This window comes from Danio rerio, chromosome 6 (genome assembly GCF_049306965.1).
Source record: "Danio rerio strain Tuebingen ecotype United States chromosome 6, GRCz12tu, whole genome shotgun sequence".
Classification (NCBI taxonomy): Eukaryota; Metazoa; Chordata; class Actinopteri; order Cypriniformes; family Danionidae; genus Danio; species Danio rerio.
This window is the reverse complement of record NC_133181.1, coordinates 30968854-30990000: the sequence shown is the minus strand read 5'-3', so window position 1 is coordinate 30990000 and position 21147 is coordinate 30968854. Positions and strand designations below refer to the sequence as shown.

Here is a 21147-nt window from a genome sequence, read left to right as displayed (position 1 = left end):
AACCCACACACAAACGCTAAGACTATAGAAAGCTATAATGTCAAATGTAAAATGTTGGATATTTCAGTATTTGTACTATTAACTTAATTTAAGCTAAATTCACCACGATTTTATCTAGGATTACTTTGAATACAAGTAAAGTGCAAACATAGAGTGTGGTTTCTTGGAGTATGCAACAAAAAACAATACATTGAATATTCTGTGCTATTTCAGGTCACTAATGAAACAAGCAACTTTGTACAAAAGGTCATATTTGTTTGCTTCCACTGAAGCAGATGATTTGGAACGCTAACAAATCATGTTTGTTTTTTCAAAAGCTTGTGCAGTTCATGCCAGCTCAAGTGCATGATGTAATTAAAGCAAAAAGAGGGGCATTCCAAATTAAGACCATTAAACACATATCAAATACTAAATACTGTTACAGAGAAAGTATTTTAAATGCAAATTTCCATTAATTCTGGAAAAATAATATACTTTATGCTTTAAAAAAAATAATAATAAAAAACATTTGGCAGTGGACTTTTGAACCCCATTGTAGGTCACTTGCTATTTTGGATGTACTGTACACAATGATTGATGCCCTGGTTATCAAATCTCACCTGAAAGCCAAGAGAAGTCTCATCCATGGGTGGAGGAGGTGGGAAGCTAGAAGGGGAGGGCAGCCCACTGGGGTCAACCACAGGTGGAGGAGGTGGAGGATAGTCACCTGTTAAGTAATACAAAAATAAAAATACATCAGCCAATGTGATAAACTCTCTTTCTCTGGGATAAGTCAATACTCAGCAGGTCAGAGTGGGTGGAAAACTTATATCAAATCTGACAGATCAAACTGACATCAATCTGATACACCTTATGTTAGAAAGAACAGTGAATAAAACTTGCTAGATCTAATATTTTTCATATGTACAGTTGAAGTCAGAATTATTAGCCCCCCCTGAATTATTAGCCCCTCTGTTTATTTTTTCTGTTTACGAAGATAAGATTTTTTTCAACACATTTAAAAACATAATAGTTTAAATAACTTGTTTCTATTAACTGATTTATTTTATTTTTTCCATGACGAAAGTAAATAAAATTTGACAAGACATTTTTCAAGATATCCAGCTTAAAGTGACATTTAAAGGCTTAACTAGGTTAATTAGGTTAACTAGGCAGGTTAGGGTAATTAGGCAAGTTATTGTATAACGATGGTTTGTTCTGTAGACTATCAAAGAAATATATAGCTCAATATATAGATCAATAACTCCAATAATGATTCAGGTTTTTAAAAAGATTTGACTCAGCAGGTTTTTAACGATCGCGTGTGTGCTCTCTCTCGTGAATGCGTGGCGGTCACAGAGCTGCGTACAAAAGGCTGCACAGTTGTTCAAATCTGCATTTGCTGACAGACTGAGCTACTTATCAGAGATGTCGGTCCGACTCAATTTAATTGGATGAACATTTTTTAGTTTTATTCATTCATTCATTCATTTTCTTGTCGGCTTAGTCCTTTTATTAATCCGGGGTCGCCACAGTGGAATGAACCACCAACTTGTCCAGCAAGTTTTTACGCAGCGGATGCCCTTCCAGCCGCAACCCATCTCTGGGAAACATCCACACACACATTCACACACTATGGACAATTTAGCCTACTCAATTCACCTGTACCGCGTGTCTTTGGACTGTGGGGGAAACCGGAGCACCCGGAGAAAACCCACGCGAATGCAGGGAGAAAATGCAAGCTACACACAGAAACGCCAACTGAGCTGAGGCTCGAACCAGTGACCCAGCGACCTTCTTGCTGTCAGGCGACAGCACTACCTACTGCGCCACAGCTATATAAATCATTATATATATATATATATATATATATATATATATATATATATATATATATATATATATATATATATATATATATATATATATATATATATATATATATATATATATATTAATCGAGCCAAAGAAAAAAAAATAAAACTTTCTCCCAAAATCCTTCATCAATGATTAAAAAAAATACAAATTCAATGATTCCGCAATAATTTTTTTGCGACAGCACTACCTACTGCGCCACAGCTATATAAATCATTATATATATATATATATATATATATATATATATATATATATATATATATATATATATATATATATATATATATATATATATATATATATATATATATATATATTAATCGAGCCAAAGAAAAAAAAATAAAACTTTCTCCCAAAATCCTTCATCAATGATTAAAAAAAATACAAATTCAATGATTCCGCAATAATTTTTTTGCAAATGTCTCTATATATATGAAGAGTTTAGATGCAAAAACCTTAAATTGTCATCAGAATTTTTCCTCTAAAAAGAGCATTTTTATCAGGTTTCTGTGTGTATGTTCTGTGAAGTCACTTTTATGGCAAAGAATAAGTCCTTTTTCTTTATATTTTTATCAATTTCTCAGTAAATTTATGCAATGTATTTTAAGGCATTTAAAAATTTATTGAACTGAAATATTTATTAAAATAATATTTTAGTCACAAAACATATTTAGAAATTAAAAGATAATAAAATTCAATTCAAGCAAAACATTGCAAAAATAAAAATCCAACCAACAAAATTATAAACAAACAAAAAATATTTAATACAGTATATAAATGTGGGTATACTCGTTTTTGGACTGTTATCATAAGTTATTTTGTTAGATAAGCTTCAGATTTGGCTTCAGTACTGACTAATCTAATGTGTATGCACAAATCTAATATTGTATAGCCTCTATTAAAATATGAATTTAAAAAATAGATCTGTGAGGGGTGTGCTTATATGCTTAGCACTGTATTCCACAGTTCATGTCAAAAGTTGTTCTTTTTAAGCACTCAAAATGTGTTTCTGAAGTAGCTAAAAGGAAGACAGGCTTATACACAACTACCATATTCCCTTGATCCATTAATACATTTAACAACAAACATTTGGTTAACTAAGATGGTCTAAGCTGTAGTAAGCAGGTGTTTGTACAGATTGAAAATCTATGTACTGTGCTCAAAACAAGTGAGATGGGACATTTGTCCAGCCAAGTGTGTGGCAACAAGCCAATCGCAGAGTTGTAAAGTCCACAGCTAATCCAGGGATTGGGTTCCACTGCATGTTTCAGGCAAGATCACGATCTGCTCGCTAAATTATATTCTGATTTGGCTGAGCTCGGCGTCCAATTTAGGACTGAATCATCTGACCAGCTAAGTACCAATGCAGACATGAGCTTTCCAAATTACAGCCTTTTAAGGGAGGAAATAGGAATGTACGGCATCATTAGTTTTGAAAGAGTTTCTTGTTTAATCTTGTTTTTATTATAGATTTTTTTTTTTTATCTTGCTCTAGTTTCTATTTTTTTCTCTCTTGGATCAAATTGATGTCAGAAATGCTGCTTTATTTTCAAAGCCTACTGGACAAATTAATTAACTATAGTATAAAATCATCAAATGTGAAGGCAAGACATAGCATGTCAGAAAGAAATGGCCAGTTTTTATACAATGTAAAACTGCTGTGAACATGGCATCAAACATTCCCCAAAGGCACAAGAGCACTTTATGCGAACCGTTTATGTAATAACCTTGTGACCCCTGTGAAAACTCATAGGCAAAATGAAAAAAAAGAAAGAGAAAAAAAGAAAAAAGGGAAAGCATCCATCAACCTCCTTTCCCCTCCTTCTGTGATATCCGTGCTTTTTTTTCCTAGTCTAGCTTACATCCTAAAGTCACTTGTAAGTTGCAAGTTGACACAAAATTAATATCTTAAGTTCCTTAATATCTTATGTCTCTCTGACATCCAATGATGTCTGGATTTCTCGATTCAGGGCAACATGAGAGATGTAAATGTTTCAAAGATGGCATGATTTATTGAGGAGGTTTAGAAGAACAGGGCAAAAGAGACCAAGAGAGGGAGGTGTGGGGCAGTAGCACTCCTGCAGAGCCTCAAGCTACACAGCACACTGAAAGAGGAAGTTAACTCGCTTTTTAACTAAAATGACAAAGAAAATGCACAAAGACAGAAGAGCAGCTATTATATTGTCTTAGGAAGAGACTTAACTGTTCTACTTTTTGACAAATTGGTGGCAAACAAATATTAATATTTGCACAATTTGAGTCATTTAAGATTTTTGGGGATAAAAAGTCTTTAACCTATAACTCTTAAAGATTGTATGAAAACAAAAACAAATTAACAAATGTCATAAAAAACAATACATTTAGACACTAATTTGCCAGGATATAAAGCAGTGTCATGTAAAACAGCTGTTTTGGACTTTGGAAAATATTAGATATTAGATTAAACATTTGTTATTACATCCAAAACCTTTTTTAACATCCAAATCAACATAACAGAAAGATTTCTGAGATATTCTGTGACACTCAAGATTATATTATAGATTATAAAGAAACATAAATAATATCATAAATAAAATCAAACATTTTTAAAATCTATTTAAAACATTAATGCAACATCAATACATCAAATCCAACTATTAAGGTTGTTGTGATTATTGTCAGACTCTTTACCAGAGTAACCAATTGCTTCAGTCTTTTATTCAGAAATTTAATCCTGCTCCAAAAGAAATGTGACAGAGAGAGCGAGAATCCAAACCTCTATAATGACAATTTAGAAGTGATTACCAGCTGAAGCAAACTTTTCCAGAATGACTGCTCTTGCAGGCCATTTCTAAATGATGCCATTGCACCATTTTGTTCTCCATTTTCACTTGAAGTACATCAAAATCATTAGGAAGCCATCTGTCATGTAGGCTCTAACTGTATGGCAAATTACACTCTAAAGCAAATGTCAAACTCAAGACCTGCAGCCAAAGAGCATACAATTCACACCAAATGCAAATGTATGTATTCATGCGACTAGATTACATAGTACATTTAACCTGGGCAGTGAGAGTGATTTAGAATTAGGAAGGCATTTGCTGCAAACCTGTAGACTTCAAGTTCAAGATATTCAACTTAACTCAAATTGAACATTTCTACGAGGCAAAATGCAACTTGCGAGTAATGTAGAGCAAGTGACATGTGCTTTGCTTTTGGTGTGAACCAAGCATTGCAGGTTGACTATGAACTACACTACCTGACAAAAGTCTTGTCGATCCCACTTATAAGAGCAACAAATAATAAAATATGTGCTGTCCATTACATTACAAACCCAAGGAGAGGGCCAATTCTTCAGCAGGATAGCGCTCCTTCTAATACTTCAGCCTCCACATAAAAATTCCTGAAAGCAAAGAAGGTCAAAGCGCTCCAGGATTGGCCAGCCCACTCACCAGACATGAACATTATTGAGCATGAGGTAAGATGAAGAAAGAGGGAGTGAAGATGAATCCTAAGAATCTTGATGAACTTCCAGAGTCCTGCAAGAACGGTTTCTTTGCCATTCCAGATGACTTTAATAATACATTTTTGGAGTCATTGCAAAGATGTTTGGATGTAGTCGTCCAAGCTCATGGAAGTCACACACAATATATATATATATATATATATATATATATATATATATATATTTTTTTTTTTTTTTTTTCCCACTGCACCATGACTTTATATGTTATACTGTACCTTATTTCTGTTAAGTCACAATACTTTTGTCTAAGCAGTCAGACCTTACTGTCTTAATTAAATAATTAAAAATCATTTTATGATCATATTTTATTTTGGTAAAATCAGCATAATCTAGAGATCTTTGCCTTATATATGAGCCAACTCTGATACCAAATGATCAATGAGAAGTTATCATGTGTTGTGCCTAAAACTTGGACAGGCGACAAGACTTCAGTTAGTTAGTGTACATCTACCATAATGCATCTTTGTTTTGCAACCCAGTTCATAATTATTCTTTGTTTCCATAGTTCTGCTCCTCTCAAACGTGACAGCGTTTTGGATAAAGGCAATGACTTGAGGATATTTGTCTTTGTTATTTACTTTGTTGGAGTAATGTGGGTTTCTTAACTGCATAAAAGGATTGATGTTTTACTCTACTTTACATTTATGCAAATACATGGATTTATCTGTTACTTCAATATTATAATGAAATAAAGTGACAGTCATTTAACAATATCTTAAGAACAAGTAACATTTATCCAGTATTACAGTTTTTACTGGCCATTTGAGGGCAGCCGTAATGCTGAAGTGGCCCTCAGTCAAAATGAGTTTAACACTTCTAATCTAAAGGCCCGTGCACACAGGAACGATTATTAAGCCTGATTATTGCCAACGTTTAACACCTCTTGACTAAACAAAGGGTGCAAATGTGAGTGTGCAAATTCACAATCAAAACAGCAGGCATGAAAGTGTCCTTAAAAAAAATACAACTTGGGTGTTTTTTGTTTGTTTGTTCTTTGTTTTACATCACATTAAAAGCAGGCCTACCAATGTGATTGGCACTTTTGCCTACATGCCATATGCTTCTAACGTTACATTAAAACATGACTTGATTGGAACTCAAGCACAAAGTGGTCTAACCAAGCACAGAAATTGCTGATCAAACAGAAGATTGAATAGATAATGAGTTTCATTTCACTTAATTTTAATTGACGAATTGTAACTTCTTCACACAAAAGTTTGTGTTCCCATAAGGTGTTTGTGTGTTGTAGTGGAGAAGGTTAAATATAAGTGTAATTACAGTATAAGGGATTAAATATAAGTATAATCTTTGCGATAAATACACAAGGATAAAATGTGAGGGTGACAACTTTTTAAGACTAAACTATACTTCTGCGTTGATTGATCGATGTGACCCACGGAGCATTAGTGTGATGTGTAGTTAAATTTTTTGAGGTGCGCGTCAGCGACAGCCACGGTGTGCAAAGCCTGTGTCAGACCATCTGCATGCACTTGATGAAAAAGTATAAACCAGCCTTTATATGCAACAAGTGAATGTCAAAGCATAAAGTTTCATAGCACCATCTTGTGTACCAGGGTATTTTGGTTTTCAGTGTCACCTAACGTCATGGAGTCATTTTGATCATTCATTCGGCTCATTACCAGATTGCTTAGGCATGAACATCAAAAAACATCTTGAAAAATGCTGGCAATAAGTGTGAATGATAAACCTCTCAGTGCACATGAAGATTAAAGCAGTGCTTCTGAACTCCAGTCTTGGGGACCCCCTGCCCTGCACATTTCATCCTTAACACACCTGATTCAGATCATCAGCTCATTAGCAGAGAGTTCCATCAATTGATCCTTCTGTGTCAAATAAAAAAGACATACAAATGTGCATAGCGGGGGGTCCCCAGGACTGGAGTTGGAAACCACTGCTCTAAAGAATGTTTAAAAAGAATTGTTTTAAACCAAAGTAGGGTCACTGAAAGGACAAACTTGTTTGTCTAAGTGTTTGGGGAAATAAATAAATAAATAAATAAAATTACACTTCAGTTGAAAGGGTGTTCATAAGTCTGTCATTATACTTTTATAATCATAACATAACACATGAATATGAAGAATTTATGAATTCTTAACTGGTATTAAAGTTATGATTCACCCAAAACTGAGAATTCGGTCATCATTTAGTCACTATTCACTTGTTCCCATTCCGTCTGAGTTTCTTTCTTCGGCAGAAAACAAAAGAAGATAATTTGAAGAAAGCTGGAGAACGTTCGAGGTTACAGAAGTAACCCTTCGTTCCCCGAGGAGGGGAACGGAAGTGCCATGAATGGGAGGATTCGGATCAGAAGCCGCTTATCTGGAGAGTATTGAACGGGCCAATGAATGAAATTAATTGGCAGCGTAAGCTTGCGCAGGTGTGCGACATCTGCAATTATCTCAGCATATAAGCACACCTGAAGCCAGCAGACGCCATCCTTTTAAGCTGAAGAGACTTTCAAACAGCTAAGGGACAGTCATTATGGCGACGGAATATGGCACTTCCGTTCCCCTCCTCGGGGAACGAAGGGTTACTTCTGTAACCTCGAACGTTCCCCTTCGGTTGGGGAACTTCAGTGCCATGAATGGGAGAATATGGAAAGCGCCATAATGACTGCACCTTTCCAACACCCCCGATGAGGAGATAGTCAAGCAAGCGTGACGCACCCACATCATGGGGGGCGCGGTCCTCCAACGTGTCCCTGGCCCTAATTTATCCTACTTCAACAGAAGTTTTACGGATTTAGATATATTTTTTGGGAAGTCGTGAGCATCTAGATAATTCTAGGAAATACGACAGTACGTTGGGAAGCGTGCAATCCCGATAGGGAGGACGCTGCGGAGGCCATCCGTTACCCAAGAGGGGGATAGATGGCAGAATTTACCTATGGACTAGCCCTAAAAAGGGGGAGTACGCATAGCAAAAGAGTGGTTAGCGGAGAGGGAAGACACGGGTCCGCCCAGGGGGGGGACTTAACCGTGGCGGAATAAGCATATGGGATCGCCTAGTGGGGATCACGCATAGCAGGCACCTATACCCAAAACGCGGGCTGACCAGCGGGCAGACCTACAACGTAGTGGGCCAGCAAGTGACTCCTCCGCTGAGTCAGTGCTGGGGGCCACGGAGGAATCTGCAGGGCTCACCTGACGGGGAACTTTACTGACAGATAAAAAAGGCGCACGTACCTCCGTGTTAGGGAGAATGGCGCCGCAAGCGTGTTTCAACACCCTACCGAGTTGTCTCCTCAATCACCAAAGGGTTACCTAATACCCTTGAGGAAACCGGCTCCACTCGCAGATTGTAAAACCTTGCAAATGTGTTGGGTGTCGCCCAGCCCGCAGCTCTACAGATGTCTGTTAGAGAGGCGCCGCGTGCACGCGCCCAAGAGGATGCAACGCTCCGAGTGGAGTGTGCACGAACTCCCGGGGGACACGGCTGACCTCGACTCGAATAAGCGAGTGAAATGGCATCCACAATCCAGTGGGATAATCTTTGTTTTGATACGGCACTTCCCTGCTGCCGACCGCCATAACAGACAAAGAGCTGCTCAGATGATCTAAAATTCTGAGTACGGTCCACATAAATGCGCAGAGCGCGAACTGGACAAATTAAAGAAAGGGCTGGGTCTGCCTCCTCCGTGGGCAGCGCTTGCAGGTTCACTACCTGATCTCTAAAGGGGGTGGTAGGAACCTTGGGCACATAACCGGGGCGGGGTCTCAGGATGACGTGAGAGTAATCCGGCCCGAATTCCAGGCACGAGTCACTGACCGAAAATGCCTCCAGGTCCCCGACCCTCTTGATGGAGGCCAACGCAACCAGCAGAGCTGTCTTCAGGGACAGAAATCTTAGAGATACTGATTCGAGTGGCTCAAAGGGATCGGATCGCAGACTCGTGAGAACGAGGGCGAGATCCCAAGAGGGCATGAGAGGGGGGCGAGATGGATTAATTCGCCTAGCACCCCTAAGGAACTGGATGACCAGGTTATGCTTTCCCACGGTGCCGCCAGCTACCGCGCTATGATAAGCGGAGATGGCGGCCACGTAAACCTTGAGAGTGGAGGGCGACAGCCTGCTGTCCAACTTCTCTTGAAGGAAAGAGAGCACAACACTAATCTGGCAATTTCGGGGGTCTTCTCTGCGAGAGACGCACCATTCAGTGAATAGACTCCACTTCAGGGCGTAGGCGCGCCTCGTGGAGGGGGCTCTAGCCTGAGTGATGGTATTAACCACCGCAGTCGGTAGGTTACCTAAGTCTTCCTCGCGTCTAGGGACCACACGTGGAGGTTCCAAAGATCGGGGCGAGGGTGCCAGATGGTGCCCTGTCCCTGAGAGAGTAGGTCCTCTCTCAAAGGGATCCGCCAGGGGAGGGCCGTCGCGAGGAGTGAGAGCTCTGATATCCAGGTCCGGTTGGGCCAAAGGGGCGCAACTAGCAGAACCTGTTCCTCGTCCTCCCTGACCTTGCACAGAAACTGCGCGAGCAGGCTCACTGGGGGAAACGCATACTTGCGCATGCCCCGAGGCCAGCTGTGGGCCAGTGCATCCGTGCCGAGAGAGCCCTCGGTCAGGGAAAAAAACAACTGGCAGTGAGCGTTCTCGGGGGAAGCAAACAGATCGATCTGGGCCTCCCCGAATCGCGCCCATATCAGCTGAACAGACTCGGGGTGGAGTCTCCATTCTCCAGGGCGTAGCGCATCGGCTGCACGATTGAGCGTGCCTGGGACGTGAATGGCGCGCAGCGATTTCAGCCGCGGGTGACTCCAGAGGAGCAGACGGCGGGCGAGCTGAGACATGCGGCGAGAGCGCATACCCCCCATGCGGTTGATATACGCCGCCGCCGCCGTACTGTCCGTCCTGACCAGCACGTGTTGCCGCTCCAGCACCGGTAAAAAGCGGTGGAGAGCGAGGAACACTGCCAACAGCTCTAGGCGATTGATATGCCAATGCAGCTGGGCACCCTTCCAGAGGCCCGCAGCCGCATGCCCGCGACACACGGCCCCCCAACCCGTGTTGAAAGCGTCTGTTGAAACAACAACATGGCTGGACGCCTGTCCTAGAGGCACACAGGCCTGTAGGAACGAGGGGTCGTTCCAAGGGCTGAGGGCGCGGCGACACAGCGCAGTAACCGAGACCCGGTGTGTGCCCGCGTGCCATGCGCGTCTGGGGACCCGATCGTGAAGCCAGTGCTGAAGTGGTCTCATATGGAGCAACCCGAGCGGCGTGACGGCGGCTGCGGATGCCATATGCCCCAGGAGCCTCTGAAAGAACTTCAGTGGGACCACTAGTTTGCTGTCGAGCTCCCTCAGACAGTTCAGCAACAGGCGAGCGCGTTCCTCGGAGAGGTGCGCTACCATGGTGATCGAGTCCAGCTCCATCCCGAGAAAAGAAATCCTCTGCACGGGGGCGAGTTTGCTCTTTTCTCGGTTGACCTGAAGCCCCAGTAGGCGGAGATGCCGAAGCACCTTGTCCCTGTGCATAATCAATTGCTCCCGCGAGTGGGCTAAAATCAGCCAGTCGTCGAGATAATTGAGTATGCGAATGCCCGCGAGCCGAAGGGGCGCTAGGGCACCCTCCGCGAGTTTGGTGAAGACCCGCGGAGACAGAGAGAGCCCGAAGGGGAGGACCTTGTACTGCCACGCTCGACCCTCGAACGCAAACCGCAGAAATTGGCGGTGGCGTGGAAGAATGGAGACATGGAAATACGCGTCCTTCAGGTCTATGGCTGCAAACCAATCCCGAGGACGAACGCATTGGAGAATGCGCCTCTGCGTGAGCATTCTGAACGGCAGCTTGTGCAGACAGCGGTTCAAAACGCGCAGATCTAGGATTGGCCGTGACCCACCGCTCTTTTTGGGTACGATGAAGTATGGGCTGTAAAACCCACTCTCCATCTCGGCTGGAGGAACCGGCTCGATTGCACCCTTCGCCAGGAGGGCAGCAATCTCCTCTCGCAAGACAGGGGCGGACAGGGGGTTGACCCTGGAGAAATACACGCCCGTAAACTTGGGGGGCCGTTTCGCGAACTGAATCGCGTAACCGAGTCTGATTGTGCGTATGAGCCACCGTGAGGGGCTGGCCCGCGCTAACCAGGCAGGCAGAGCCCTCGCTAATGGAGTCATCGCTACAATCGCTGACGTACCAGCGGTGGGGCAGCGCGGAGTGGGTGTGCTGATCCGGGAAGCACGAGGGTCCCGCGGAAGAGCTGGAGGAGAGCGATTCGCTCTGGCTCCGCACCCTGACTCCGGAGAGGGGGCTGGAGGGCTGAGGAAAGGGAGACCGTCCCCCCAGCGCTCGCGAGCCACTGGCGAAGCACGTAGAGTCTGCGAGCCGGAAGGCAGCGCGTCCCGGACTGGCAGAACTCGTGCAGTCACATCCGGGGAAGGGAAAAAGTGCTCTTTTACTGATGTTTTGGTGGCACTGAAAAGTACCGTTGTTATCGGGGCCCCGCCCTCCAGCGGGGAAAGAGCAAGTTTCCTCTTCTCCGGATGGCCTGTCTCAGGGACGCTTCGCGGTCCGTTTACCGGACTTAACGGCGCCCTGGGCAGGAGGGGCTGCCTGCTTTCGAGGTGAACGCCGCGCCCGCTTGGCCGGAGGCGCAGGCGGGGGCGGGGCAGCACTCGTTGGCGGGCGCCCTCGGCGAGGAACAGCGGAGGTGGATGGCTCGGCGGGCGGAGCGGGCTTACGGCCACGCCGATAGATGACATTGCCCATCGCATCCGACTGCTCTTTCACCGCCTTGAATTCCTGGGTGAATTCACCGACGGTGTCGCCGAACAGGCCAGCCTGGGATATGGGCGAGTCAAGAAAGCGAACTTTGTCAACGTCGCGCATATCGGCCAGGTTTAGCCAGAGGTGGCGTTCCTGAACCACAAGTGTGGACATCGTCCTCCCCAGCGCACACGCGGCGGACTTAGTAGTCCGAAGAGCATAGTCGGTCGCGGTGCGCAGCTCATGTAATAAGCTTGGGTTGGACCCGCCCTCGTGCAGCTCGGCCAGCGCCTGCGCTTGGTAGCGCTGGTAGGTGGCCATCGCGTGCAAAGCAGAAGCAGCCTGGCCCGCAGCCTTATAAGCTCTGGCTCCGAGGGAGGCAGACAACCTACAGGCTTTGGACGGGAGGCGGGGCAAACCCCGCCACGTAGAGGCGCCGCGCGGACAAAGATTGACCGCGATAGCGCGCTCCACTGACGGGATCGCCTCATACCCCCTGGCAGCTCCGCCGTCAAGGGCGGTGAGGGCGGAGGCACTCGCAGCACGGGCAGAGAAAGGTGCCCTCCAGGACTGCGTGAGCCTACTGTGCACTTCCGGGAAGAAGGGGACGAGAGGCTTCGAAGGCTTCGCCTTCTGGTCCTCTACGTAGCACCCATCTAGTCGGTCCGGCCGCGGAGCTGGGGGATAAACCATCTCCAACCCCACGGCCGAAGCAGCCCGGGAAAGCACGGCTAACATGTCCGCTTCAGGATCCGATTTGACAGCGCTCACCTGCCCGGAGGGGGCGAGCGGGTCCGGATCTTCGTCGGACAGTGAAAGCCCACCCTCCGATGCCGCGGAGGACATCTGATCTCCGGTGTCAGCGAGTGTGAGAGCTACCATCTGGTTAGACGGATCACTCTCACCACCCGAAGCTTGGATGGAGCGCCGTGAGGAGCGAGAGGTCCGCGAGCCCGTGGGCGGCGGATTAGCTCCCGCTGAAACCCTCAGATCTGCCCGAGCGCCCGCTGCTTTTTTAGAGCAGGAGGCAACTGGGGTGGCTCGCTCTCTTGCGAAAGTTAGCCGCGATCTTAGCTGTGCAACGGTCATGGCATCGCAATGACGACATGAACCGCCCGCGAGCACCGCATTAACATGCTGGACCCCCAAACATGCAATGCAGTGATCGTGTCCATCATCCGGAGACAGGAAACCCCCGCATCCAGAAACGCACAGTCGGAGCGCCATCCTGAAAAGGACGTGCTGCACGACTGTGTTGCTCTTTTAGGAAAGTTGCAACTATACGCACCGCTCTGGAGGACCGGACCCAAAGAACCGCAGGCAAGGGAGTAACCCAGCTCGACCGTCTGCCACCGCGAAGACCCACTCTGGACCGGGAGACACACTCGTTCGCTCTGAAGTGCTGATCAGCAAGAGGAACCCTCATCGACTCACTCAGAAAGGATCTGAAGCGAAAAGGATGGCGTCTGCTGGCTTCAGGTGTGCTTATATGCTGAGATAATTGCAGATGTCGCACACCTGCGCAAGCTTACGCTGCCAATTAATTTCATTCATTGGCCCGTTCAATACTCTCCAGATAAGCGGCTTCTGATCCGAATCCTCCCATTCATGGCACTGAAGTTCCCCAACCGAAGGGGAACTATTGAATTCCATGGTACTGTAGTTGTTTTTTTCTACTATGAATGTCAATGGTTACAGGGTTTTTTCTCTTTTTTTTTCTCTTTTTTTCTGTTCTAAAAGTATTTGATGTGATTTGACAAACAAATACAGTGGAAGAAGCTGAATTTGTAATTGCAATCTTTAATGACAGATTCAATTTGTAACACTATAGTTGAAGTCAAGATGTTATAAAATGAAAGATAGTAATATTTGCCTCCAGACAATCATGTTTATTACAGATTTATGACAGCTGATGCTATCTTAATAATATCAAGTTGTATGACAAAGACACAGACAAGTTATGATGTGTTTTGTAATGTCAAGTTGTCACTACAAAGACAACTCTAACAATGTCACCTTTGCATTTAGAATGAGCTAACAGAGTGAATGACACTTTATGACCGTTGTCATAAGCATGAATAAAATCTAATTCATATTCAAGAAATGTGTAATGTCTTGTCTTATAAACACCACTACAAGTGTTACCAAAAAAAATGTAACTCAACAGCTGGGTTTATCCCCATTTTACTGAAAATAAGGTTAAAATGTTAACCCTGACACCAAGAGTGCTACATATATTACAACTTTGCTGCTGATGACCCATGTTCAAGTTCCAAATCTTGATTCCACTGCCCTCTATAGCTGCCAGTGTGTGGTTGTTTCACAACAAAGGTCATCAATCAATCAATTAATCAATCCATGGGATGAGACAACAACGCATATTTGGGAGGTTTGCAGATTGTGGCCCACATTTTTGAACAGTTAATATTCTCTTCACAGCAAACCACAATCATGTTAAGCAACACAACAGACAACTTGTATGCCTGACAACTCTGAGGTTTCAGTCGCTCACAGCTAATGCTAAGTTGGTCTCTGCCACGTGACACTCTTACAAAAACAAGTACTGACATTTTACATACGAAGTGTTTGCGGTGTGAGGTCAGCGAGTTTGGGACGTGTTATCTGGACGCTGTGGGGCTACGAAGAGACCAGGGGGCCCCTGTGCCATGAATGAGAGAGGCTCCATTTATGCAGAGCGGGAAGCGAAGGCAGTGCTTACTCGCTAATGAGACAAGCAGCAGGAACACCTACTTATTACCACACATTTCCACTCAACTCTTTATTGAGCAATTACACTCAAGTACCGGCTTTGTGAGAGCCGAATTCTAATAAGTAATTAAAGTTATTTGAAAGGACCATGAGAGGTATAATTGGTAATCAGGAACATGAATGTTGTTAAGGGTTGGGTTTAAAAAAAAAGGAAAGAAAGAGAGAAAAAAAACAGGCTGTAGATGAAACCAGTGGAGCATAAGAGCACAGATGAAATACACTTCCTGTAACGGGACGATTATGTGTGCATTTCTCAGATGTGACCCATAAAAAGAGGTTTTTATTTCAATCCAGTCATGTGCTCATGCAGATGTATGTGTTTGCGTTCACAGTAAATGCTCACTTTATATAAAAAAGGCTTGCATCATATTTTTAATCCCTGTTCTAAAAAAGAGTGGCACATGGCAAAGTATGTACAATATTATTTTGTTTATGCACAGTAAATATGTTCTTCTTTTCTAAAAAAAAAAAAAAAAACATTTACAATTACAGTAGTTATTTTCATCCCAAAAAAGTGATGCATGGACTAGTAAAACATGCAATTTGTTGTCTTTGTCAATGTACTAATATTGTATTGACAGATACTTTGTAAGCATATATACTGTAAGCATTGAGAAATGTGAAATATTTGGGTGTGCTCGATGTTTCAATTGTTTTATTTGTAATAGAAGATACTTTATCTTATTATCTTATAACACTATAACTTATTGAGGGATGGGCAGGAGAATGGCTGCTAATTGAATAAAAGAAAGAAACAATGAAATATTAATATATGGAAATACTGTAGTCACAGCACTTCTTTTGACCACTTTTTTGGTCATTAAATGTATGGGTGTTTCCCAATACTGGGTTGTGGCTGAAAGGGCATCCGCTGCATAAATGCTGGATTAGTTGGCAATTCATTCCTCTGTGGTGACCACTTATAAATAAGGGACTAAGCTGAAAAAATAAATTAATGAAAATATTAAAATAGACTGAGGCTCTGTAAATAGTGATAGACTTTTAGTTTGGGGTGAACTATCTGTTCAAGAAGTCTTTGTTATGACTTGACAAACAAATACAGTAGAAGAAGCTGAATTTTTCATCAAAATGTTACACTATATCAAATAATCTTAAATATTTAATGATTTTTAATGACAAACTAAATTGGTACCACTATAGATGAGGTCAAGAAAAGAATATAAACGAAAATGTTATAAAATGTATGACAATCTTAATTGCCTCTTGATTATCATGTTTATTACAGATTTACGACATCTTTCATTGTTTTGATAATAATCAAGTTGTCATTATAAAGACACAGACAAGTTATGATGTATTTGGTAATGTCAAGTTGTCAAAACAAAGACATCTCAAACAATGTCTCCTTTGCATTTAGAATGAGCTAACCGAGTGAATGACACTTTATGACAGTTGTCATAAGCATGATTAAAATCTCTTTCACATTCATGAAATGTGACATGAATACTCTGATTACGTACCCTATATAGATTTCTGGAGAGAGCAAAATACGTCCCAGTAGCTACATTTTTTTTTTTTGCAGTTTTTCTTTGTTTACCGCTGTGTATGCGTTTTGAGATTTAAAATTTCTCTTGTGAGTGCCTTTTGTATCTGCTGTTCTCACGTAAATTTACCAGAAGGCGCTGTTAACTATCACGATGACTAACTGACCAACCGACCCCCCCACCCCCCTAAATCCAACCAACAGTATTTTGAAAAGCACCTATTGACCTGTCCACATCATTTCCTAAACCCAATCGCAGTGTTTTGAGAAGCAATCCAGAAAAAGAAAAGCCCCCAGATTTTGACCAAGTTTTCAGGTTACCAAATTCTCACCCTGTTAGGAATTGTTTATTTTATTTTTTATTTTTATTTTTTGTTTTTTATTTCTGTCTTACATTCTTTCTGGAACTGTTCTTCACCAGACTCGAACCCCATCGTTGCAGTCAACTCTGCTCAGCATCTCAAGTCCGCCAATGTACATGTCGAGTTACCATACAAACTAGTAACAGTGGGAAAGCTGCCCACATGCAGGTAAGCAGTCAGCTGGTTAACAAGAAAAGAAATGGCATCATACCGCCCAGTAGTGTTCGTTTGAAAGACAAAATGCAGCCCTACGTAGCTCTGGCTATATGATTTGCGTTCTCCAAAAACGTATATAGGGCTACGTTTTTAAAATGAGCCTATGTTGGTCAAGTCTTATGAACACCCCTACAAGTAAACTGCTACCAAAAACTCAGAAGCTGGGTTTAACCCTATTTGACTCAAAATATGATTGAAATGTTAACACGATACCCAGTGCGCGACATATGGTGCAACTTTGTTGCTAAAGTGTCCCAATTCAAAGAGAGAAAGAATAAAATATCAATAGCAATACTGTCTTTTGAGCTCTTTTTTGGTAATTAAATACCTTAAGCTTTTTGTTGTCCTCCTCTTAATAGCAAATTTTCCTCATTTATTGAGGCTTTAAGCCAAAAAGTAGGGTCATTAAAATCATTATTGTACAGTGGAGATAAAAATGAGAAAACAGCCTACAATGTCCAACATTTTGAGGTCCCTGCTTTTGACCGCAGATGATTTTTGTACTAAAATTATTGCTATTATTTTTTTTTATTGTGGTTTCATCCACATTTCAAACTTTGGGAAAAACATATTGTAGAAAGAGAACTTTGAAAGTAGCACAATTTCTGGGTGGGTGGGGGGGTTAAAAATGTAGTAAAAAAATAGAAATTCCCCTCTTATCTTTTTTTAAGTCCAATTTCAACCTTTCAGAAGAAACTCTCATATGTCTGTTTTTTTTTTTTTTTTTTTGAGAAGTCTGAGAACTAAAAAAAAAGCTGTAACAATATAAATATAATCCATAGAGCATAATGATGAGTATAATCTTGTCGTTCCGCAAATTCAGCAGGCTTCTTTGTATTCATGTAAATGCACAGAAGTTATTAGAGGCTGAAAGTAGACAAGAGAAACTTAATTTCGCAACATACAAATCTCTGTTTGAACTCCGCTCAACCTCTGTCCATCTGGCATTGATACTAACACACGAGCTTCTGACAAAGATATCGTTTCAAAGGGCCATCTATTCTCATACTGTTTATGGGATGAAAATCTCCGCACTGACAGCTTCACTCATAAACCCGGAAGAGCTTTCCATGGAATGTCACTTTTGTAATCTGCGAAGCACGTTGCATGTTTATTTGGTGCATATTTAGATGCATTGACATTTTTGTCTGCGCTCCAAATTCCCCAATGAATTTGATTTACAGAAGAAGTTCAAGCAGAAGCATCTTCGCACCGGCATTTAAACACACCGCAGTAAACAAAATAAATGGCTGTGTGCATCTGGCAGCGAGGTCCTCCAGTTCAGTCCTTTCACTGGCATGAAACTCATCTGGGAAGTGTTAAAAAGTGTGCACACAGCTCTATTCGCTACCCTGCACCAATATACTTACACAAATCAAACCACAAATAAAATGAAGAAGAAAAAAAATGCTTGTTGACGATCCACAAATTATAAACTGTGTTTAAGTTAGAGCAAAGCAGGGGGCCTCAGCAAACTTCTAAGAATATCACAAGACTTGTTATTAAAGAGAAAATTACCAACCCGTTTTAAAATAGAAAGTAAATACATTGCGTCAAAGAATGTTTTTTTCTACATATATGTACGTACTGTGTGTATAGAGTGGGTACGGAAAGTATTCAGACCCCCCGCAATTTTTCACTCTTTTTTATATTGCAGCCATTTGCGAAAATCATTTAAGCTCTTTTTTTTTTCTTCTCATTAATGTACACACAACACCCATTATTGACAGAAAAACAAAGACTGAATTTTTGCAGATTTTATAAAAAAAAGAAAAACTGAAACATCACAAGTATTCAGACCTTTTGCTGCAAGATAACAGAAAAATAATAAATCACGATTATTTTGATCAAAATGTTAACAATGGCAAAAAAAATATGTATATTCTTATTAAATTTCACAGCCACAAACATAAAAAACACAACTTGTAAAAAAACTGGGCGGGGATTAGATACTAAGAATCGGATACTTATTATATAATTAAAATTTCGATTCCTCTTGTCCAATTTCTGCATGCAAATTCTTTCACTCGCTACCCTGCCAGGATCTTCCCCGCTGAGAGCACTTCAATAATAATCTAAACATTTGTTTAGAGATGGAACGCAAGATGTGCTCAAAAGAGTTTCTACATGTGGTGAAGAACGATGGCAAAGTTAAGTGCAAATACTGTATTGTATTAAACTAATAAGTTAGTGTCGCGACTAAGTATCAACATGCATCTGTGGTTGGTTCACTTACCTCACAAACATTGAGTAAAAAAAAATGGCATGTTATTGTGTCATTGTGCATCTTGCGCGTGACTTTTTAATTTTTTTTATTTTAGTTTAACTTTTTTAGCGTGATAAGCAGTTTGGTGTTCGTTTTTATTTACTGTAAATACTTTGATATGAAATTAAACAGCGCATTTTCTCCACCTCCTCATTCATAAACAGTGGGCTTTACATCGGTCATTCATAATCTTAGCCTTTGTATTTAAGTCGAAAGAATATATTAATTCCTGTCATTTCTCTTCTGCTTTGTCTTTAAATCTGCTTGATTCTTTTAAAACCAAAAGCAGTAATTGGTGTTTTTCATAAGCTACACCTTTGTGAATGTTTTATTTTATGTGTATAGTCTTTAATGTGTTTTTTAATCATTTTATTCTATTTAAAGCAGCACTCAGACGTGAATTTATCCTTGAAAAATGTGGCATGAGAGTGATGCATGTATTGGATGATTGTGTGTTTGTTTTTTTTGTTTTTTGTGTGCGACCAATTCTTGATCCTTTGCATAAAGTTTTAAATAAAAAAAGGTAATTTAATTACTTTCGATGTGCTAAAATATTTGTTTAAAGAATGTTTTAAAAAAAAAAAAAAAAAAAAGCATATATACCTATTAAGTGAATAAAGTGCATGGTCTAATCAGGAAAAAAAGAATATAGTTATCTATTTCATTATTTAATGCAAACAATAATTTATAATCTTTATAAATTGAGTTTAATTAATCTTAAACTTTTAATTAAATTTTTTTTTTCTTGTAAATAATAAAAGTTGCATTAGATTGATGAAAAAAACCTAAACACCCGCATGAACAGGGTCACAATGACCTTTTTTTTTACATTGAAACAATTGGATACAGTGTCTTTTGTCTACATGACTGGCAAAGGCTTCAAAAACAAAACTGCTGAATCTCCGTAAATATTTGGTTAACAAATAAAACAAATGTTGTCTGGTTTAGTGATGTTAGTAAAGCATAGAAAAATGCAAAGCAGAATTTTCCTGAGCTTAATAACCCACTGATGACAGCCTTTTTGTGATGGATTTTAAGGTGGTTAATGAGGTTTTTTGTGTTACCTTGGGAAGTTTGGACAAAACAGGAGCAAAGATTACCTGATCAACATTGCATTCCTCGAAAAAAAACACAAAAAAAAAAAACACTTGTAATCTAGACGCAGTTACATAATGCTTGTGATACGGTACAATCCGTAAACTCTGCCAATTAAAATAACGGCTTGGTCTTTATACTGTGAAATCGTGACAATATCAATCAATAATCGTGACAATTATTGATTGTGGGTCACAAAGATCGTTATCGTGATAATAATATGATTAATCGTGCAGCCCTACTGTGACACTCATATATTAAAACTCAGGTGCCGTCTATTTCTTCTGATCATTTTTGAGATGAGTCTACACCTTCTTTTGAGTCCAGCTGTGTTTGATTATACTGATTAGACTTGATTAGGAACGCCACACACCTGTCTATATAAGACCTTATAGCTCACAATGCATGTCAGAGCAAATGAGAATCATGAGGTCAAAGGAACTGCCTGAAGAATGAGCTTAGAGTCACAATTGTGGGAAGGTACAGATCTGGCCAGGGTTACAAAAAATCTATTGCACTTAAGGTTGCTAAGAGCACAGTAGCCTCTATAATCCTTAAACGGAAAATGTTTGAGATGACTGGAACCCTTCCTAGAGCTGGCTGTGCAGCCAAACTGAGCTATCAAGGAAGAAGAGCCTTGGTGAGAGAGTTGAAGAAGAAGCCAAAGTTTACATGGCTGAGCTCCAGAGATGCAGTCAGGAGATGGGAGAAAGTTGTAAAAAGTCAGCTGTCACTGCAGCCCTCCACCAAGATGGGGCTTTAAGGCAGAAACACATGAAAAGTCTGCATGGAGTTTGCTAAAAAGAAAACACCTGAAGGACTGGTAAGAAATATGATTCTCAGAAAT

The 21147-nt window shown here is 41.4% G+C and overlaps 2 protein-coding genes across 23 annotated transcripts in view; both read right to left on the bottom strand.

The window, feature by feature from the left end:
* Positions 1-21147, bottom strand: part of lpp (LIM domain containing preferred translocation partner in lipoma) — a 497264-nt gene that overhangs the window by 204615 nt on the left and 271502 nt on the right. For all 22 annotated transcript variants that reach the window (XR_012407423.1, XR_012407424.1, XR_012407422.1 and 19 more), the window contains 1 exon segment: positions 600-706. Coding sequence is in view for 19 of the 22 variants with exons in the window: in XM_073953329.1 (XP_073809430.1) it covers positions 600-706 (107 nt within the window). In the remaining 3 variants the exon portion in view is untranslated.
* LOC141386287 (uncharacterized) overlaps positions 11751-21147 on the bottom strand; it is an 816166-nt gene continuing 806769 nt past the window's right edge. The window contains exon 2 of the mRNA XM_073954141.1: positions 11751-13727. Within this exon, the coding sequence (XP_073810242.1) occupies positions 11876-13315 (1440 nt within the window). The 5' untranslated portion in view covers positions 13316-13727 and the 3' untranslated portion in view covers positions 11751-11875. The remainder of the gene's footprint in view (positions 13728-21147) is intronic.